Here is a 14,630-nt window from a genome sequence, read left to right on the forward strand (position 1 = left end):
TATAGTTAAACCTAGTGTTGAAAAGACGACATCTGACAGTCCTGCATGACGACAACCATAAATGAGTGTTGGGGGAATTTATTCGCGCCTAACGTCAATATCTGACATCATGAAATCGTTATAATATGAAATGTCTCTTGTGTAGTCGCTTATACTATGCAGCATTGATAGTTTTCAAAACCCCCCTACAATAAATTCGCTGCGTTATCTATTAACCATATACGCGAAAAAGTTTAATAACGATGTACATGATAAAACTTAAGAAGTATTTAGAATAAGATTGTTATGTTTGCGTACTATTTAATGCGGCGCATTGATATTTGACCGACATAAGCTTTTATTGATAAGGCCCGAATCGCAACTGATAAGTTAATTGATCATTTGTAGTAAAATCGTAAAGGGGCTAGGGAGAGGACCATAGGTAAATATCAGTCATATGATAAATAGAATTTGTCATTCGTTTCACTTTGCGATAGGCTCGCAGAAAATGAAAAATATAAAACGAGTATCCTAAATTTATTATGAATGGACACTCACGGCAAACACTCCATATGAGAGATTGTTTACAAAATGGATATCTTATGTGAAAGAAGTTTACCAATATGTTATATTACCCTGTTAGAATTACAAATGACACCCTGTTAAATCAAATGTATTTTTTATTTGTTTTTTGTTTTTATTTTTTTTTTTGCAATTTTTTCTTTCATTCATTCGAGAAATGGAATCAGTAATTTTCCAAGTAATTTTCTTTGGTTTAACAGAGTTACCTACTACCAGCACACCAGTTACCATAACGACCACAGAAATTCCCACACCCCTCTGTCCAAAGGAAAATGTGATGAATGATACCAAGGTTACCGAATATTTGAAAGAAGATTCAGTACTAATCACTGTAGAAGATAGTCAAGGAAAAACGAACACTACGTCTACAACATTTGACAAAATTGACGATCTGCCATCACTTGTAGAGGAGCAAAATGTCCCTGTGAAAAAAATTACAATCAGACTGGATCTTACAGACCTAGATGACAATCAGGCTGCCTTCTTCAAAGAAGAACCAGTTCCGACAATCTTTGTGCAATATATCGTGCCAAGAGATGAACCTAATCCAGAAGATGTTCTGACGGTCAATGTTACTGATGATGACGGAAATACAAAGGTGAATATTCTATAAAAGGACAGTATTTTAATAAAGACATTTATATGGAAAAGATTCTGAATTATATTGATGTATTAATGACAATGTTTCAGGAATACAAATCGTATCATAACGCAACCAATGAAGACTCAAACATACCCTTCTTTGGAATATTCCTTTCTCAGGATTATCCCAGAATTCTTTTCGATTGCAGTCAAAATTTCAAAACAATTAAAACATATCAAGGAAATAAACAATGGTAATTAAAGTAAAATTCAAAAATTCAAAAACTATCGACCTAAAATTACGAAAGTATTAAATGATGATTCTTATGTTATCATTTATTTAGAAGAGATGTGATTTGTTTGAAACCATAGACACAACTTTTCGTTGGAAATTTCCAAAAGTATTTCATTCAAATGATATGATCAGTAATGACTAATATCTTGATTTCTTTCTCATATCAATGTGTGTCGAGTTTATTTGTCATTGATAGAACAGAATGTCAGTCGATATAATTTGTTTAACATCATAATAGACATAACCGTATTTATAACACAAGATTGAATATCTTCATATTAACATGAACATTCCATGTCATTGTCTCCAAAGTCCGTGGATTTCATCCTGACAAATGACGACGAGGACACACTAATAACAGCGGTTGTCGATATAGTAGATGTCAACAGTTTACTTATTGTCATCAAACCGACAACATCATCGCAAACGACCACCTCCCCAAGTGAACAGCCTAGCAATGTTGGCGCATTGGTTGTGGATGTATGCATAAGTAAGAATAGTATTCTCAGTCATATGTATATATATATATGGTACAAATTAAATAGAATCGTACAAGTACTGTCTGAATATTAACATGTGCATTTTTGTGTTTGCATGTTTAAAAAAAACTTTGGAGTATACGAGTAAATGATATTGTTTATAGTTTTTTTTATTTGTGATGTGATAGTATAGCGTTTTGTGGTGACATAGAGTCAACACAATGATTATTGAGCCGTACTGATTAGTCTTTTGCTATTTCTGAACCTATAGAACCAGTAACATCTACCAGCGGGACGTCAACAACAGCTTTAACAACAACAGGTAAATAATTTTAGATAATAAATACTCTGATGCCAACATATTAAGACAGAATCCATTGAAGAAATATAATTTACCACAAAGATATTACTAGCGGTTGTTGATGAAATGGTTTATTGTCAAATAATAGAAAGAATACTAATTTTCAGTTATTCAGCAAATAGATTACATAGCAGTATCTTTAAGAAATTAATGTGAAAAATGTGATACATAACCAGACATCAAACTTATTTGTAGATCCATTAGGGTACGTAAAATCACTATCAAATCTCACCATCTCGTGTCATTTTGGACATGATAATCAATGAAAACATTTTTTTTCAAATCACTGAAATCAGTAATAGTCAAACTATAGTTAAACCTAGTGTTGAAAAGACGACATCTGACAGTCCTGCATGACGACAACCATAAATGAGTGTTGGGGGAATTTATTCGCGCCTAACGTCAATATCTGACATCATGAAATCGTTATAATATGAAATGTCTCTTGTGTAGTCGCTTATACTATGCAGCATTGATAGTTTTCAAAACCCCCCTACAATAAATTCGCTGCGTTATCTATTAACCATATACGCGAAAAAGTTTAATAACGATGTACATGATAAAACTTAAGAAGTATTTAGAATAAGATTGTTATGTTTGCGTACTATTTAATGCGGCGCATTGATATTTGACCGACATAAGTTTTTATTGATAAGGCCCGAATCGCAACTGATAAGTTAATTGATCATTTGTAGTAAAATCGTAAAGGGGCTAGGGAGAGGACCATAGGTAAATATCAGTCATATGATAAATAGAATTTGTCATTCGTTTCACTTTGCGATAGGCTCGCAGAAAATGAAAAATATAAAACGAGTATCCTAAATTTATTATGAATGGACACTCACGGCAAACACTCCATATGAGAGATTGTTTACAAAATGGATATCTTATGTGAAAGAAGTTTACCAATATGTTATATTACCCTGTTAGAATTACAAATGACACCCTGTTAAATCAAATGTATTTTTTATTTGTTTTTTGTTTTTATTTTTTTTTTTTTGCAATTTTTTCTTTCATTCATTCGAGAAATGGAATCAGTAATTTTCCAAGTAATTTTCTTTGGTTTAACAGAGTTACCTACTACCAGCACACCAGTTACCATAACGACCACAGAAATTCCCACACCCCTCTGTCCAAAGGAAAATGTGATGAATGATACCAAGGTTACCGAATATTTGAAAGAAGATTCAGTACTAATCACTGTAGAAGATAGTCAAGGAAAAACGAACACTACGTCTACAACATTTGACAAAATTGACGATCTGCCATCACTTGTAGAGGAGCAAAATGTCCCTGTGAAAAAAATTACAATCAGACTGGATCTTACAGACCTAGATGACAATCAGGCTGCCTTCTTCAAAGAAGAACCAGTTCCGACAATCTTTGTGCAATATATCGTGCCAAGAGATGAACCTAATCCAGAAGATGTTCTGACGGTCAATGTTACTGATGATGACGGAAATACAAAGGTGAATATTCTATAAAAGGACAGTATTTTAATAAAGACATTTATATGGAAAAGATTCTGAATTATATTGATGTATTAATGACAATGTTTCAGGAATACAAATCGTATCATAACGCAACCAATGAAGACTCAAACATACCCTTCTTTGGAATATTCCTTTCTCAGGATTATCCCAGAATTCTTTTCATTTGCAGTCAAAATTTCAAAACAATTAAAACATATCAAGGAAATAAACAATGGTAATTAAAGTAAAATTCAAAAATTCAAAAACTATCGACCTAAAACTACGAAAGTATTAAATGATGATTCTTATGTTATCATTTATTTAGAAGAGATGTGATTTGTTTGAAACCATAGACACAACTTTTCGTTGGAAATTTCCAAAAGTATTTCATTCAAATGATATGATCAGTAATGACTAATATCTTGATTTCTTTCTCATATCAATGTGTGTCGAGTTTATTTGTCATTGATAGAACAGAATGTCAGTCGATATAATTTGTTTAACATCATAATAGACATAACCGTATTTATAACACAAGATTGAATATCTTCATATTAACATGAACATTCCATGTCATTGTCTCCAAAGTCCGTGGATTTCATCCTGACAAATGACGACGAGGACACACTAATAACAGCGGTTGTCGATATAGTAGATGTCAACAGTTTACTTATTGTCATCAAACCGACAACATCATCGCAAACGACCACCTCCCCAAGTGAACAGCCTAGCAATGTTGGCGCATTGGTTGTGGATGTATGCATAAGTAAGAATAGTATTCTCAGTCATATGTATATATATATATGGTACAAATTAAATAGAATCGTACAAGTACTGTCTGAATATTAACATGTGCATTTTTGTGTTTGCATGTTTAAAAAAAACTTTGGAGTATACGAGTAAATGATATTGTTTATAGTTTTTTTTTATTTGTGATGTGATAGTATAGCGTTTTGTGGTGACATAGAGTCAACACAATGATTATTGAGCCGTACTGATTAGTCTTTTGCTATTTCTGAACCTATAGAACCAGTAACATCTACCAGCGGGACGTCAACAACAGCTTTAACAACAACAGGTAAATAATTTTAGATAATAAATACTCTGATGCCAACATATTAAGACAGAATCCATTGAAGAAATATAATTTACCACAAAGATATTACTAGCGGTTGTTGATGAAATGGTTTATTGTCAAATAATAGAAAGAATACTAATTTTCAGTTATTCAGCAAATCGATTACATAGCAGTGTCTTTAAGAAATTAATGTGAAAAATGTGATACATAACCAGACATCAAACTTATCTGTAGATCCATTAGGGTACGTAAAATCACTATCAAATCTCACCATCTCGTGTCATTTTGGACATGATAATCAATGAAAACATTTTTTTTTCAAATCACTGAAATCAGTAATAGTCAAACTATAGTTAAACCTAGTGTTGTTGAAAAGACGACATCTGACAGTCCTGCATGCCGACAACCATAAATGAGTGTTGGGGGAATTTATCCGCGCCTAACGTCAATCTCTGACATCATGAAATCGTTATAATATGAAATGTCTCTTGTGTAGTCGCTTATACTATGCAGCATTGATAGTTTTCAAAACCCCCCTACAATAAATTCGCTGCGTTATCTATTAACCATATACGCGAAAAAGTTTAATAACGATGTACATGATAAAACTTAAGAAGTATTTAGAATAAGCATGATGTTATGTTTGCGTACATGTAAACTATTTAATGCGGCGCATTGATATTTGACCGACATAAGCTTTTATTGATAAGGCCCGAATCGCAACTGATAAGTTAATTGATCATTTGTAGTAAAATCGTAAAGGGGCTAGGGAGAGGACCATAGGTAAATATCAGTCATATGATAAATAGAATTTGTCATTCGTTTCACTTTGCGATAGGCTCGCAGAAAATGAAAATATTAAAACGAGTATCCTAAATTTATTATGAATGGACACTCACGGCAAACACTCCATATGAGAGATTGTTTACAAAATGGATATCTTATGTGAAAGAAGTTTACCAATATGTTATATTACCCTGTTAGAATTACAAATGACACCCTGTTAAATCAAATGTATTTTTTATTTGTTTTTTGTTTTTATTTTTTTTTTTTGCAATTTTTTCTTTCATTCATTCGAGAAATGGAATCAGTAATTTTCCAAGTAATTTTCTTTGGTTTAACAGAGTTACCTACTACCAGCACACCAGTTACCATAACGACCACAGAAATTCCCACACCCCTCTGTCCAAAGGAAAATGTGATGAATGATACCAAGGTTACCGAATATTTGAAAGAAGATTCAGTACTAATCACTGTAGAAGATAGTCAAGGAAAAACGAACACTACGTCTACAACATTTGACAAAATTGACGATCTGCCATCACTTGTAGAGGAGCAAAATGTCCCTGTGAAAAAAATTACAATCAGACTGGATCTTACAGACCTAGATGACAATCAGGCTGCCTTCTTCAAAGAAGAACCAGTTCCGACAATCTTTGTGCAATATATCGTGCCAAGAGATGAACCTAATCCAGAAGATGTTCTGACGGTCAATGTTACTGATGATGACGGAAATACAAAGGTGAATATTCTATAAAAGGACAGTATTTTAATAAAGACATTTATGTGGAAAAGATTCTGAATTATATTGATGTATTAATGACAATGTTTCAGGAATACAAATCGTATCATAACGCAACCAATGAAGACTCAAACATACCCTTCTTTGGAATATTCCTTTCTCAGGATTATCCCAGAATTCTTTTCGATTGCAGTCAAAATTTCAAAACAATTAAAACATATCAAGGAAATAAACAATGGTAATTAAAGTAAAATTCAAAAATTCAAAAACTATCGACCTAAAACTACGAAAGTATTAAATGATGATTCTTATGTTATCATTTATTTAGAAGAGATGTGATTTGTTTGAAACCATAGACACAACTTTTCGTTGGAAATTTCCAAAAGTATATTTCATTCAAATGATATGATCAGTAATGACTAATATCTTGATTTCTTTCTCATATCAATGTGTGTCGAGTTTATTTGTCATTGATAGAACAGAATGTCAGTCGATATAATTTGTTTAACATCATAATAGACATAACCGTATTTATAACACAAGATTGAATATCTTCATATTAACATGAACATTCCATGTCATTGTCTCCAAAGTCCGTGGATTTCATCCTGACAAATGACGACGAGGACACACTAATAACAGCGGTTGTCGATATAGTAGATGTCAACAGTTTACTTATTGTCATCAAACCGACAACATCATCGCAAAACGACCACCTCCCCAAGTGAACAGCCTAGCAATGTTGGCGCATTGGTTGTGGATGTATGCATAAGTAAGAATAGTATTCTCAGTCATATGTATATATATATATGGTACAAATTAAATAGAATCGTACAAGTACTGTCTGAATATTAACAAGTGCATTTTTGTGTTTGCATGTTTAAAAAAAACTTTGGAGTATACGAGTAAACGATATTGTTTATAGTTTTTTTTTTTTATTTGTGATGTGATAGTATAGCGTTTTGTGGTGACATAGAGTCAACAAAATGATTATTGAGCCGTACTGATTAGTCTTTTGCTATTTCTGAACCTATAGAACCAGTAACATCTACCAGCGGGACGTCAACAACAGCTTTAACAACAACAGGTAAATAATTTTAGATAATAAATACTCTGATGCCAACATATTAAGACAGAATCCATTGAAGAAATATAATTTACCACAAAGATATTACTAGCGGTTGTTGATGAAATGGTTTATTGTCAAATAATAGAAAGAATACTAATTTTCAGTTATTCAGCAAATAGATTACATAGCAGTATCTTTAAGAAATTAATGTGAAAAATGTGATACATAACCAGACATCAAACTTATCTGTAGATCCATTAGGGTACGTAAAATCACTATCAAATCTCACCATCTCGTGTCATTTTGGACATGATAATCAATGAAAACATTTTTTTTTCAAATCACTGAAATCAGTAATAGTCAAACTATAGTTAAACCTAGTGTTGAAAAGACGACATCTGACAGTCCTGCATGACGACAACCATAAATGAGTGTTGGGGGAATTTATTCGCGCCTAACGTCAATATCTGACATCATGAAATCGTTATAATATGAAATGTCTCTTGTGTAGTCGCTTATACTATGCAGCATTGATAGTTTTCAAAACCCCCCTACAATAAATTCGCTGCGTTATCTATTAACCATATACGCGAAAAAGTTTAATAACGATGTACATGATAAAACTTAAGAAGTATTTAGAATAAGATTGTTATGTTTGCGTACTATTTAATGCGGCGCATTGATATTTGACCGACATAAGCTTTATTGATGAATTATGTTTGTACATGTAAAACTTAAGAAGTATTAGAATAAATTGTTATGTTTACGTACTATTTAATGCGGTGTATTGATATTTGACCGACATAAGCTTTTATTGATAAGGCCCGAATCGCAACTGATAAGTTAATTGATCATTTGTAGTAAAATCGTAAAGGGGCTAGGGAGAGGACCATAGGTAAATATCAGTCATATGATAAATAGAATTTGTCATTCGTTTCACTTTGCGATAGGCTCGCAGAAAATGAAAAATATAAAACGAGTATCCTAAATTTATTATGAATGGACACTCACGGCAAACACTCCATATGAGAGATTGTTTACAAAATGGATATCTTATGTGAAAGAAGTTTACCAATATGTTATATTACCCTGTTAGAATTACAAATGACACCCTGTTAAATCAAATGTATTTTTTATTTGTTTTTTGTTTTTATTTTTTTTTTTTGCAATTTTTTCTTTCATTCATTCGAGAAATGGAATCAGTAATTTTCCAAGTAATTTTCTTTGGTTTAACAGAGTTACCTACTACCAGCACACCAGTTACCATAACGACCACAGAAATTCCCACACCCCTCTGTCCAAAGGAAAATGTGATGAATGATACCAAGGTTACCGAATATTTGAAAGAAGATTCAGTACTAATCACTGTAGAAGATAGTCAAGGAAAAACGAACACTACGTCTACAACATTTGACAAAATTGACGATCTGCCATCACTTGTAGAGGAGCAAAATGTCCCTGTGAAAAAAATTACAATCAGACTGGATCTTACAGACCTAGATGACAATCAGGCTGCCTTCTTCAAAGAAGAACCAGTTCCGACAATCTTTGTGCAATATATCGTGCCAAGAGATGAACCTAATCCAGAAGATGTTCTGACGGTCAATGTTACTGATGTTGACGGAAATACAAAGGTGAATATTCTATAAAAGGACAGTATTTTAATAAAGACATTTATGTGGAAAAGATTCTGAATTATATTGATGTATTAATGACAATGTTTCAGGAATACAAATCGTATCATAACGCAACCAATGAAGACTCAAACATACCCTTCTTTGGAATATTCCTTTCTCAGGATTATCCCAGAATTCTTTTCGATTGCAGTCAAAATTTCAAAACAATTAAAACATATCAAGGAAATAAACAATGGTAATTAAAGTAAAATTCAAAAATTCAAAAACTATCGACCTAAAATTACGAAAGTATTAAATGATGATTCTTATGTTATCATTTATTTAGAAGAGATGTGATTTGTTTGAAACCATAGACACAACTTTTCGTTGGAAATTTCCAAAAGTATTTCATTCAAATGATATGATCAGTAATGACTAATATCTTGATTTCTTTCTCATATCAATGTGTGTCGAGTTTATTTGTCATTGATAGAACAGAATGTCAGTCGATATAATTTGTTTAACATCATAATAGACATAACCGTATTTATAACACAAGATTGAATATCTTCATATTAACATGAACATTCCATGTCATTGTCTCCAAAGTCCGTGGATTTCATCCTGACAAATGACGACGAGGACACACTAATAACAGCGGTTGTCGATATAGTAGATGTCAACAGTTTACTTATTGTCATCAAACCGACAACATCATCGCAAACGACCACCTCCCCAAGTGAACAGCCTAGCAATGTTGGCGCATTGGTTGTGGATGTATGCATAAGTAAGAATAGTATTCTCAGTCATATGTATATATATATATGGTACAAATTAAATAGAATCGTACAAGTACTGTCTGAATATTAACATGTGCATTTTTGTGTTTGCATGTTTAAAAAAAAAACTTTGGAGTATACGAGTAAATGATATTGTTTATAGTTTTTTTTTATTTGTGATGTGATAGTATAGCGTTTTGTGGTGACATAGAGTCAACACAATGATTATTGAGCCGTACTGATTAGTCTTTTGCTATTTCTGAACCTATAGAACCAGTAACATCTACCAGCGGGACGTCAACAACAGCTTTAACAACAACAGGTAAATAATTTTAGATAATAAATACTCTGATGCCAACATATTAAGACAGAATCCATTGAAGAAATATAATTTACCACAAAGATATTACTAGCGGTTGTTGATGAAATGGTTTATTGTCAAATAATAGAAAGAATACTAATTTTCAGTTATTCAGCAAATAGATTACATAGCAGTATCTTTAAGAAATTAATGTGAAAAATGTGATACATAACCAGACATCAAACTTATCTGTAGATCCATTAGGGTACGTAAGATCACTATCAAATCTCACCATCTCGTGTCATTTTGGACATGATAATCAATGAAAACATTTTTTTTTCAAATCACTGAAATCAGTAATAGTCAAACTATAGTTAAACCTAGTGTTGAAAAGACGACATCTGACAGTCCTGCATGCCGACAACCATAAATGAGTGTTGGGGGAATTTATCCGCGCCTAACGTCAATCTCTGACATCATGAAATCGTTATAATATGAAATGTCTCTTGTGTAGTCGCTTATACTATGCAGCATTGATAGTTTTCAAACCCCCCCTACAATAAATTCGCTGCGTTATCTATTAACCATATACGCGAAAAAGTTTAATAACGATGTACATGATAAAACTTAAGAAGTATTTAGAATAAGATTGTTATGTTTGCGTACTATTTAATGCGGCGCATTGATATTTGACCGACATAAGTTTTTATTGATAAGGCCCGAATCGCAACTGATAAGTTAATTGATCATTTGTAGTAAAATCGTAAAGGGGCTAGGGAGAGGACCATAGGTAAATATCAGTCATATGATAAATAGAATTTGTCATTCGTTTCACTTTGCGATAGGCTCGTAGAAAATGAAAAATATAAAACGAGTATCCTAAATTTATTATGAATGGACACTCACGGCAAACACTCCATATGAGAGATTGTTTACAAAATGGATATCTTATGTGAAAGAAGTTTACCAATATGTTATATTACCCTGTTAGAATTACAAATGACACCCTGTTAAATCAAATGTATTTTTTATTTTTTTTTTGTTTTTATTTTTTTTTTTTTGCAATTTTTTCTTTCATTCATTCGAGAAATGGAATCAGTAATTTTCCAAGTAATTTTCTTTGGTTTAACAGAGTTACCTACTACCAGCACACCAGTTACCATAACGACCACAGAAATTCCCACACCCCTCTGTCCAAAGGAAAATGTGATGAATGATACCAAGGTTACCGAATATTTGAAAGAAGATTCAGTACTAATCACTGTAGAAGATAGTCAAGGAAAAACGAACACTACGTCTACAACATTTGACAAAATTGACGATCTGCCATCACTTGTAGAGGAGCAAAATGTCCCTGTGAAAAAAATTACAATCAGACTGGATCTTACAGACCTAGATGACAATCAGGCTGCCTTCTTCAAAGAAGAACCAGTTCCGACAATCTTTGTGCAATATATCGTGCCAAGAGATGAACCTAATCCAGAAGATGTTCTGACGGTCAATGTTACTGATGATGACGGAAATACAAAGGTGAATATTCTATAAAAGGACAGTATTTTAATAAAGACATTTATATGGAAAAGATTCTGAATTATATTGATGTATTAATGACAATGTTTCAGGAATACAAATCGTATCATAACGCAACCAATGAAGACTCAAACATACCCTTCTTTGGAATATTCCTTTCTCAGGATTATCCCAGAATTCTTTTCGATTGCAGTCAAAATTTCAAAACAATTAAAACATATCAAGGAAATAAACAATGGTAATTAAAGTAAAATTCAAAAATTCAAAAACTATCGACCTAAAATTACGAAAGTATTAAATGATGATTCTTATGTTATCATTTATTTAGAAGAGATGTGATTTGTTTGAAACCATAGACACAACTTTTCGTTGGAAATTTCCAAAAGTATTTCATTCAAATGATATGATCAGTAATGACTAATATCTTGATTTCTTTCTCATATCAATGTGTGTCGAGTTTATTTGTCATTGATAGAACAGAATGTCAGTCGATATAATTTGTTTAACATCATAATAGACATAACCGTATTTATAACACAAGATTGAATATCTTCATATTAACATGAACATTCCATGTCATTGTCTCCAAAGTCCGTGGATTTCATCCTGACAAATGACGACGAGGACACACTAATAACAGCGGTTGTCGATATAGTAGATGTCAACAGTTTACTTATTGTCATCAAACCGACAACATCATCGCAAACGACCACCTCCCCAAGTGAACAGCCTAGCAATGTTGGCGCATTGGTTGTGGATGTATGCATAAGTAAGAATAGTATTCTCAGTCATATATATATATATATATGGTACAAATTAAATAGAATCGTACAAGTACTGTCTGAATATTAACATGTGCATTTTTGTGTTTGCATGTTTAAAAAAAAAACTTTGGAGTATACGAGTAAATGATATTGTTTATAGTTTTTTTTATTTGTGATGTGATAGTATAGCGTTTTGTGGTGACATAGAGTCAACACAATGATTATTGAGCCGTACTGATTAGTCTTTTGCTATTTCTGAACCTATAGAACCAGTAACATCTACCAGCGGGACGTCAACAACAGCTTTAACAACAACAGGTAAATAATTTTAGATAATAAATACTCTGATGCCAACATATTAAGACAGAATCCATTGAAGAAATATAATTTACCACAAAGATATTACTAGCGGTTGTTGATGAAATGGTTTATTGTCAAATAATAGAAAGAATACTAATTTTCAGTTATTCAGCAAATCGATTACATAGCAGTGTCTTTAAGAAATTAATGTGAAAAATGTGATACATAACCAGACATCAAACTTATCTGTAGATCCATTAGGGTACGTAAAATCACTATCAAATCTCACCATCTCGTGTCATTTTGGACATGATAATCAATGAAAACATTTTTTTTTCAAATCACTGAAATCAGTAATAGTCAAACTATAGTTAAACCTAGTGTTGAAAAGACGACATCTGACAGTCCTGCATGACGACAACCATAAATGAGTGTTGGGGGAATTTATTCGCGCCTAACGTCAATATCTGACATCATGAAATCGTTATAATATGAAATGTCTCTTGTGTAGTCGCTTATACTATGCAGCATTGATAGTTTTCAACCCCCCCTACAATAAATTCGCTGCGTTATCTATTAACCATATACGCGAAAAAGTTTAATAACGATGTACATGATAAAACTTAAGAAGTATTTAGAATAAGATTGTTATGTTTGCGTACTATTTAATGCGGCGCATTGATATTTGACCGACATAAGCTTTTATTGATAAGGCCCGAATCGCAACTGATAAGTAAAAAAAGTTTAATAACGATGTACATGATAAAACTTAAGAAGTATTTAGAATAAGATTGTTATGTTTACGTACTATTTAATGCGGTGTATTGATATTTGACCGACATAAGCTTTTATTGATAAGGCCCGAATCGCAACTGATAAGTTAATTGATCATTTGTAGTAAAATCGTAAAGGGGCTAGGGAGAGGACCATAGGTAAATATCAGTCATATGATAAATAGAATTTGTCATTCGTTTCACTTTGCGATAGGCTCGCAGAAAATGAAAAATATAAAACGAGTATCCTAAATTTATTATGAATGGACACTCACGGCAAACACTCCATATGAGAGATTGTTTACAAAATGGATATCTTATGTGAAAGAAGTTTACCAATATGTTATATTACCCTGTTAGAATTACAAATGACACCCTGTTAAATCAAATGTATTTTTTATTTGTTTTTTGTTTTTATTTTTTTTTTTTGCAATTTTTTCTTTCATTCATTCGAGAAATGGAATCAGTAATTTTCCAAGTAATTTTCTTTGGTTTAACAGAGTTACCTACTACCAGCACACCAGTTACCATAACGACCACAGAAATTCCCACACCCCTCTGTCCAAAGGAAAATGTGATGAATGATACCAAGGTTACCGAATATTTGAAAGAAGATTCAGTACTAATCACTGTAGAAGATAGTCAAGGAAAAACGAACACTACGTCTACAACATTTGACAAAATTGACGATCTGCCATCACTTGTAGAGGAGCAAAATGTCCCTGTGAAAAAAATTACAATCAGACTGGATCTTACAGACCTAGATGACAATCAGGCTGCCTTCTTCAAAGAAGAACCAGTTCCGACAATCTTTTGTGCAATATATCGTGCCAAGAGATGAACCTAATCCAGAAGATGTTCTGACGGTCAATGTTACTGATGATGACGGAAATACAAAGGTGAATATTCTATAAAAGGACAGTATTTTAATAAAGACATTTATATGGAAAAGATTCTGAATTATATTGATGTATTAATGACAATGTTTCAGGAATACAAATCGTATCATAACGCAACCAATGAAGACTCAAACATACCCTTCTTTGGAATATTCCTTTCTCAGGATTATCCCAGAATTCTTTTCGATTGCAGTCAAAATTTCAAAACAATTAAAACATATCAAGGAAATAAACAATGGTAATTAAAGT

General features: G+C 32.4%; 3 protein-coding genes across 3 annotated transcripts; all 3 read left to right on the top strand.

Moving 5' to 3' along the window:
- The first annotated feature begins 335 nt into the window (after positions 1–335).
- On the top strand, positions 336–2,247 carry LOC138319495 (uncharacterized). Its single transcript, XM_069262650.1, has 3 exons — positions 336–1,159; positions 1,751–1,928; positions 2,189–2,247. Exons 1-3 carry the CDS (start codon positions 719–721, stop codon positions 2,245–2,247), a joined length of 678 nt encoding a protein of 225 aa, XP_069118751.1. The 5' UTR covers positions 336–718.
- A 694-nt stretch (positions 2,248–2,941) lies between these two features.
- Positions 2,942–4,836, top strand: LOC138319496 (uncharacterized). The gene is made up of 3 exons (XM_069262651.1): positions 2,942–3,747; positions 4,339–4,516; positions 4,778–4,836. Exons 1-3 carry the CDS (start codon positions 3,307–3,309, stop codon positions 4,834–4,836), a joined length of 678 nt encoding a protein of 225 aa, XP_069118752.1. The 5' UTR covers positions 2,942–3,306.
- Positions 4,837–10,809: 5,973 nt separating this feature from the next.
- On the top strand, positions 10,810–14,323 carry LOC138319497 (uncharacterized). The gene is made up of 4 exons (XM_069262652.1): positions 10,810–11,645; positions 12,237–12,414; positions 12,677–12,727; positions 13,983–14,323. Exons 1-4 carry the CDS (start codon positions 11,205–11,207, stop codon positions 14,321–14,323), a joined length of 1,011 nt encoding a protein of 336 aa, XP_069118753.1. The 5' UTR covers positions 10,810–11,204.
- The last annotated feature ends 307 nt before the right edge of the window (positions 14,324–14,630 follow it).

Source organism: Argopecten irradians, chromosome 3 (assembly GCF_041381155.1).
Source record: "Argopecten irradians isolate NY chromosome 3, Ai_NY, whole genome shotgun sequence".
NCBI lineage: Eukaryota > Metazoa > Mollusca > Bivalvia > Pectinida > Pectinidae > Argopecten > Argopecten irradians.

Excerpts from the sequence above, each read along its gene's own strand:
- LOC138319497 (XM_069262652.1), top strand. The coding sequence starts at position 11,205 with ATGGAATCAGTAATTTTCCAAGTAATTTTCTTTGGTTTAACAGAGTTA. Across the intron at positions 12,415-12,676 it reads GGTTGTGGATGTATGCATAA|AACCAGTAACATCTACCAGC; the intron begins GTAAGAATAGTA and ends CTGAACCTATAG. Across the intron at positions 12,728-13,982 it reads AACAGCTTTAACAACAACAG|AGTTACCTACTACCAGCACA; the intron begins GTAAATAATTTT and ends TTGGTTTAACAG.
- LOC138319496 (XM_069262651.1), top strand. The coding sequence starts at position 3,307 with ATGGAATCAGTAATTTTCCAAGTAATTTTCTTTGGTTTAACAGAGTTA. Across the intron at positions 3,748-4,338 it reads ATGATGACGGAAATACAAAG|TCCGTGGATTTCATCCTGAC; the intron begins GTGAATATTCTA and ends TTGTCTCCAAAG. Across the intron at positions 4,517-4,777 it reads GGTTGTGGATGTATGCATAA|AACCAGTAACATCTACCAGC; the intron begins GTAAGAATAGTA and ends CTGAACCTATAG.
- LOC138319495 (XM_069262650.1), top strand. The coding sequence starts at position 719 with ATGGAATCAGTAATTTTCCAAGTAATTTTCTTTGGTTTAACAGAGTTA. Across the intron at positions 1,160-1,750 it reads ATGATGACGGAAATACAAAG|TCCGTGGATTTCATCCTGAC; the intron begins GTGAATATTCTA and ends TTGTCTCCAAAG. Across the intron at positions 1,929-2,188 it reads GGTTGTGGATGTATGCATAA|AACCAGTAACATCTACCAGC; the intron begins GTAAGAATAGTA and ends CTGAACCTATAG.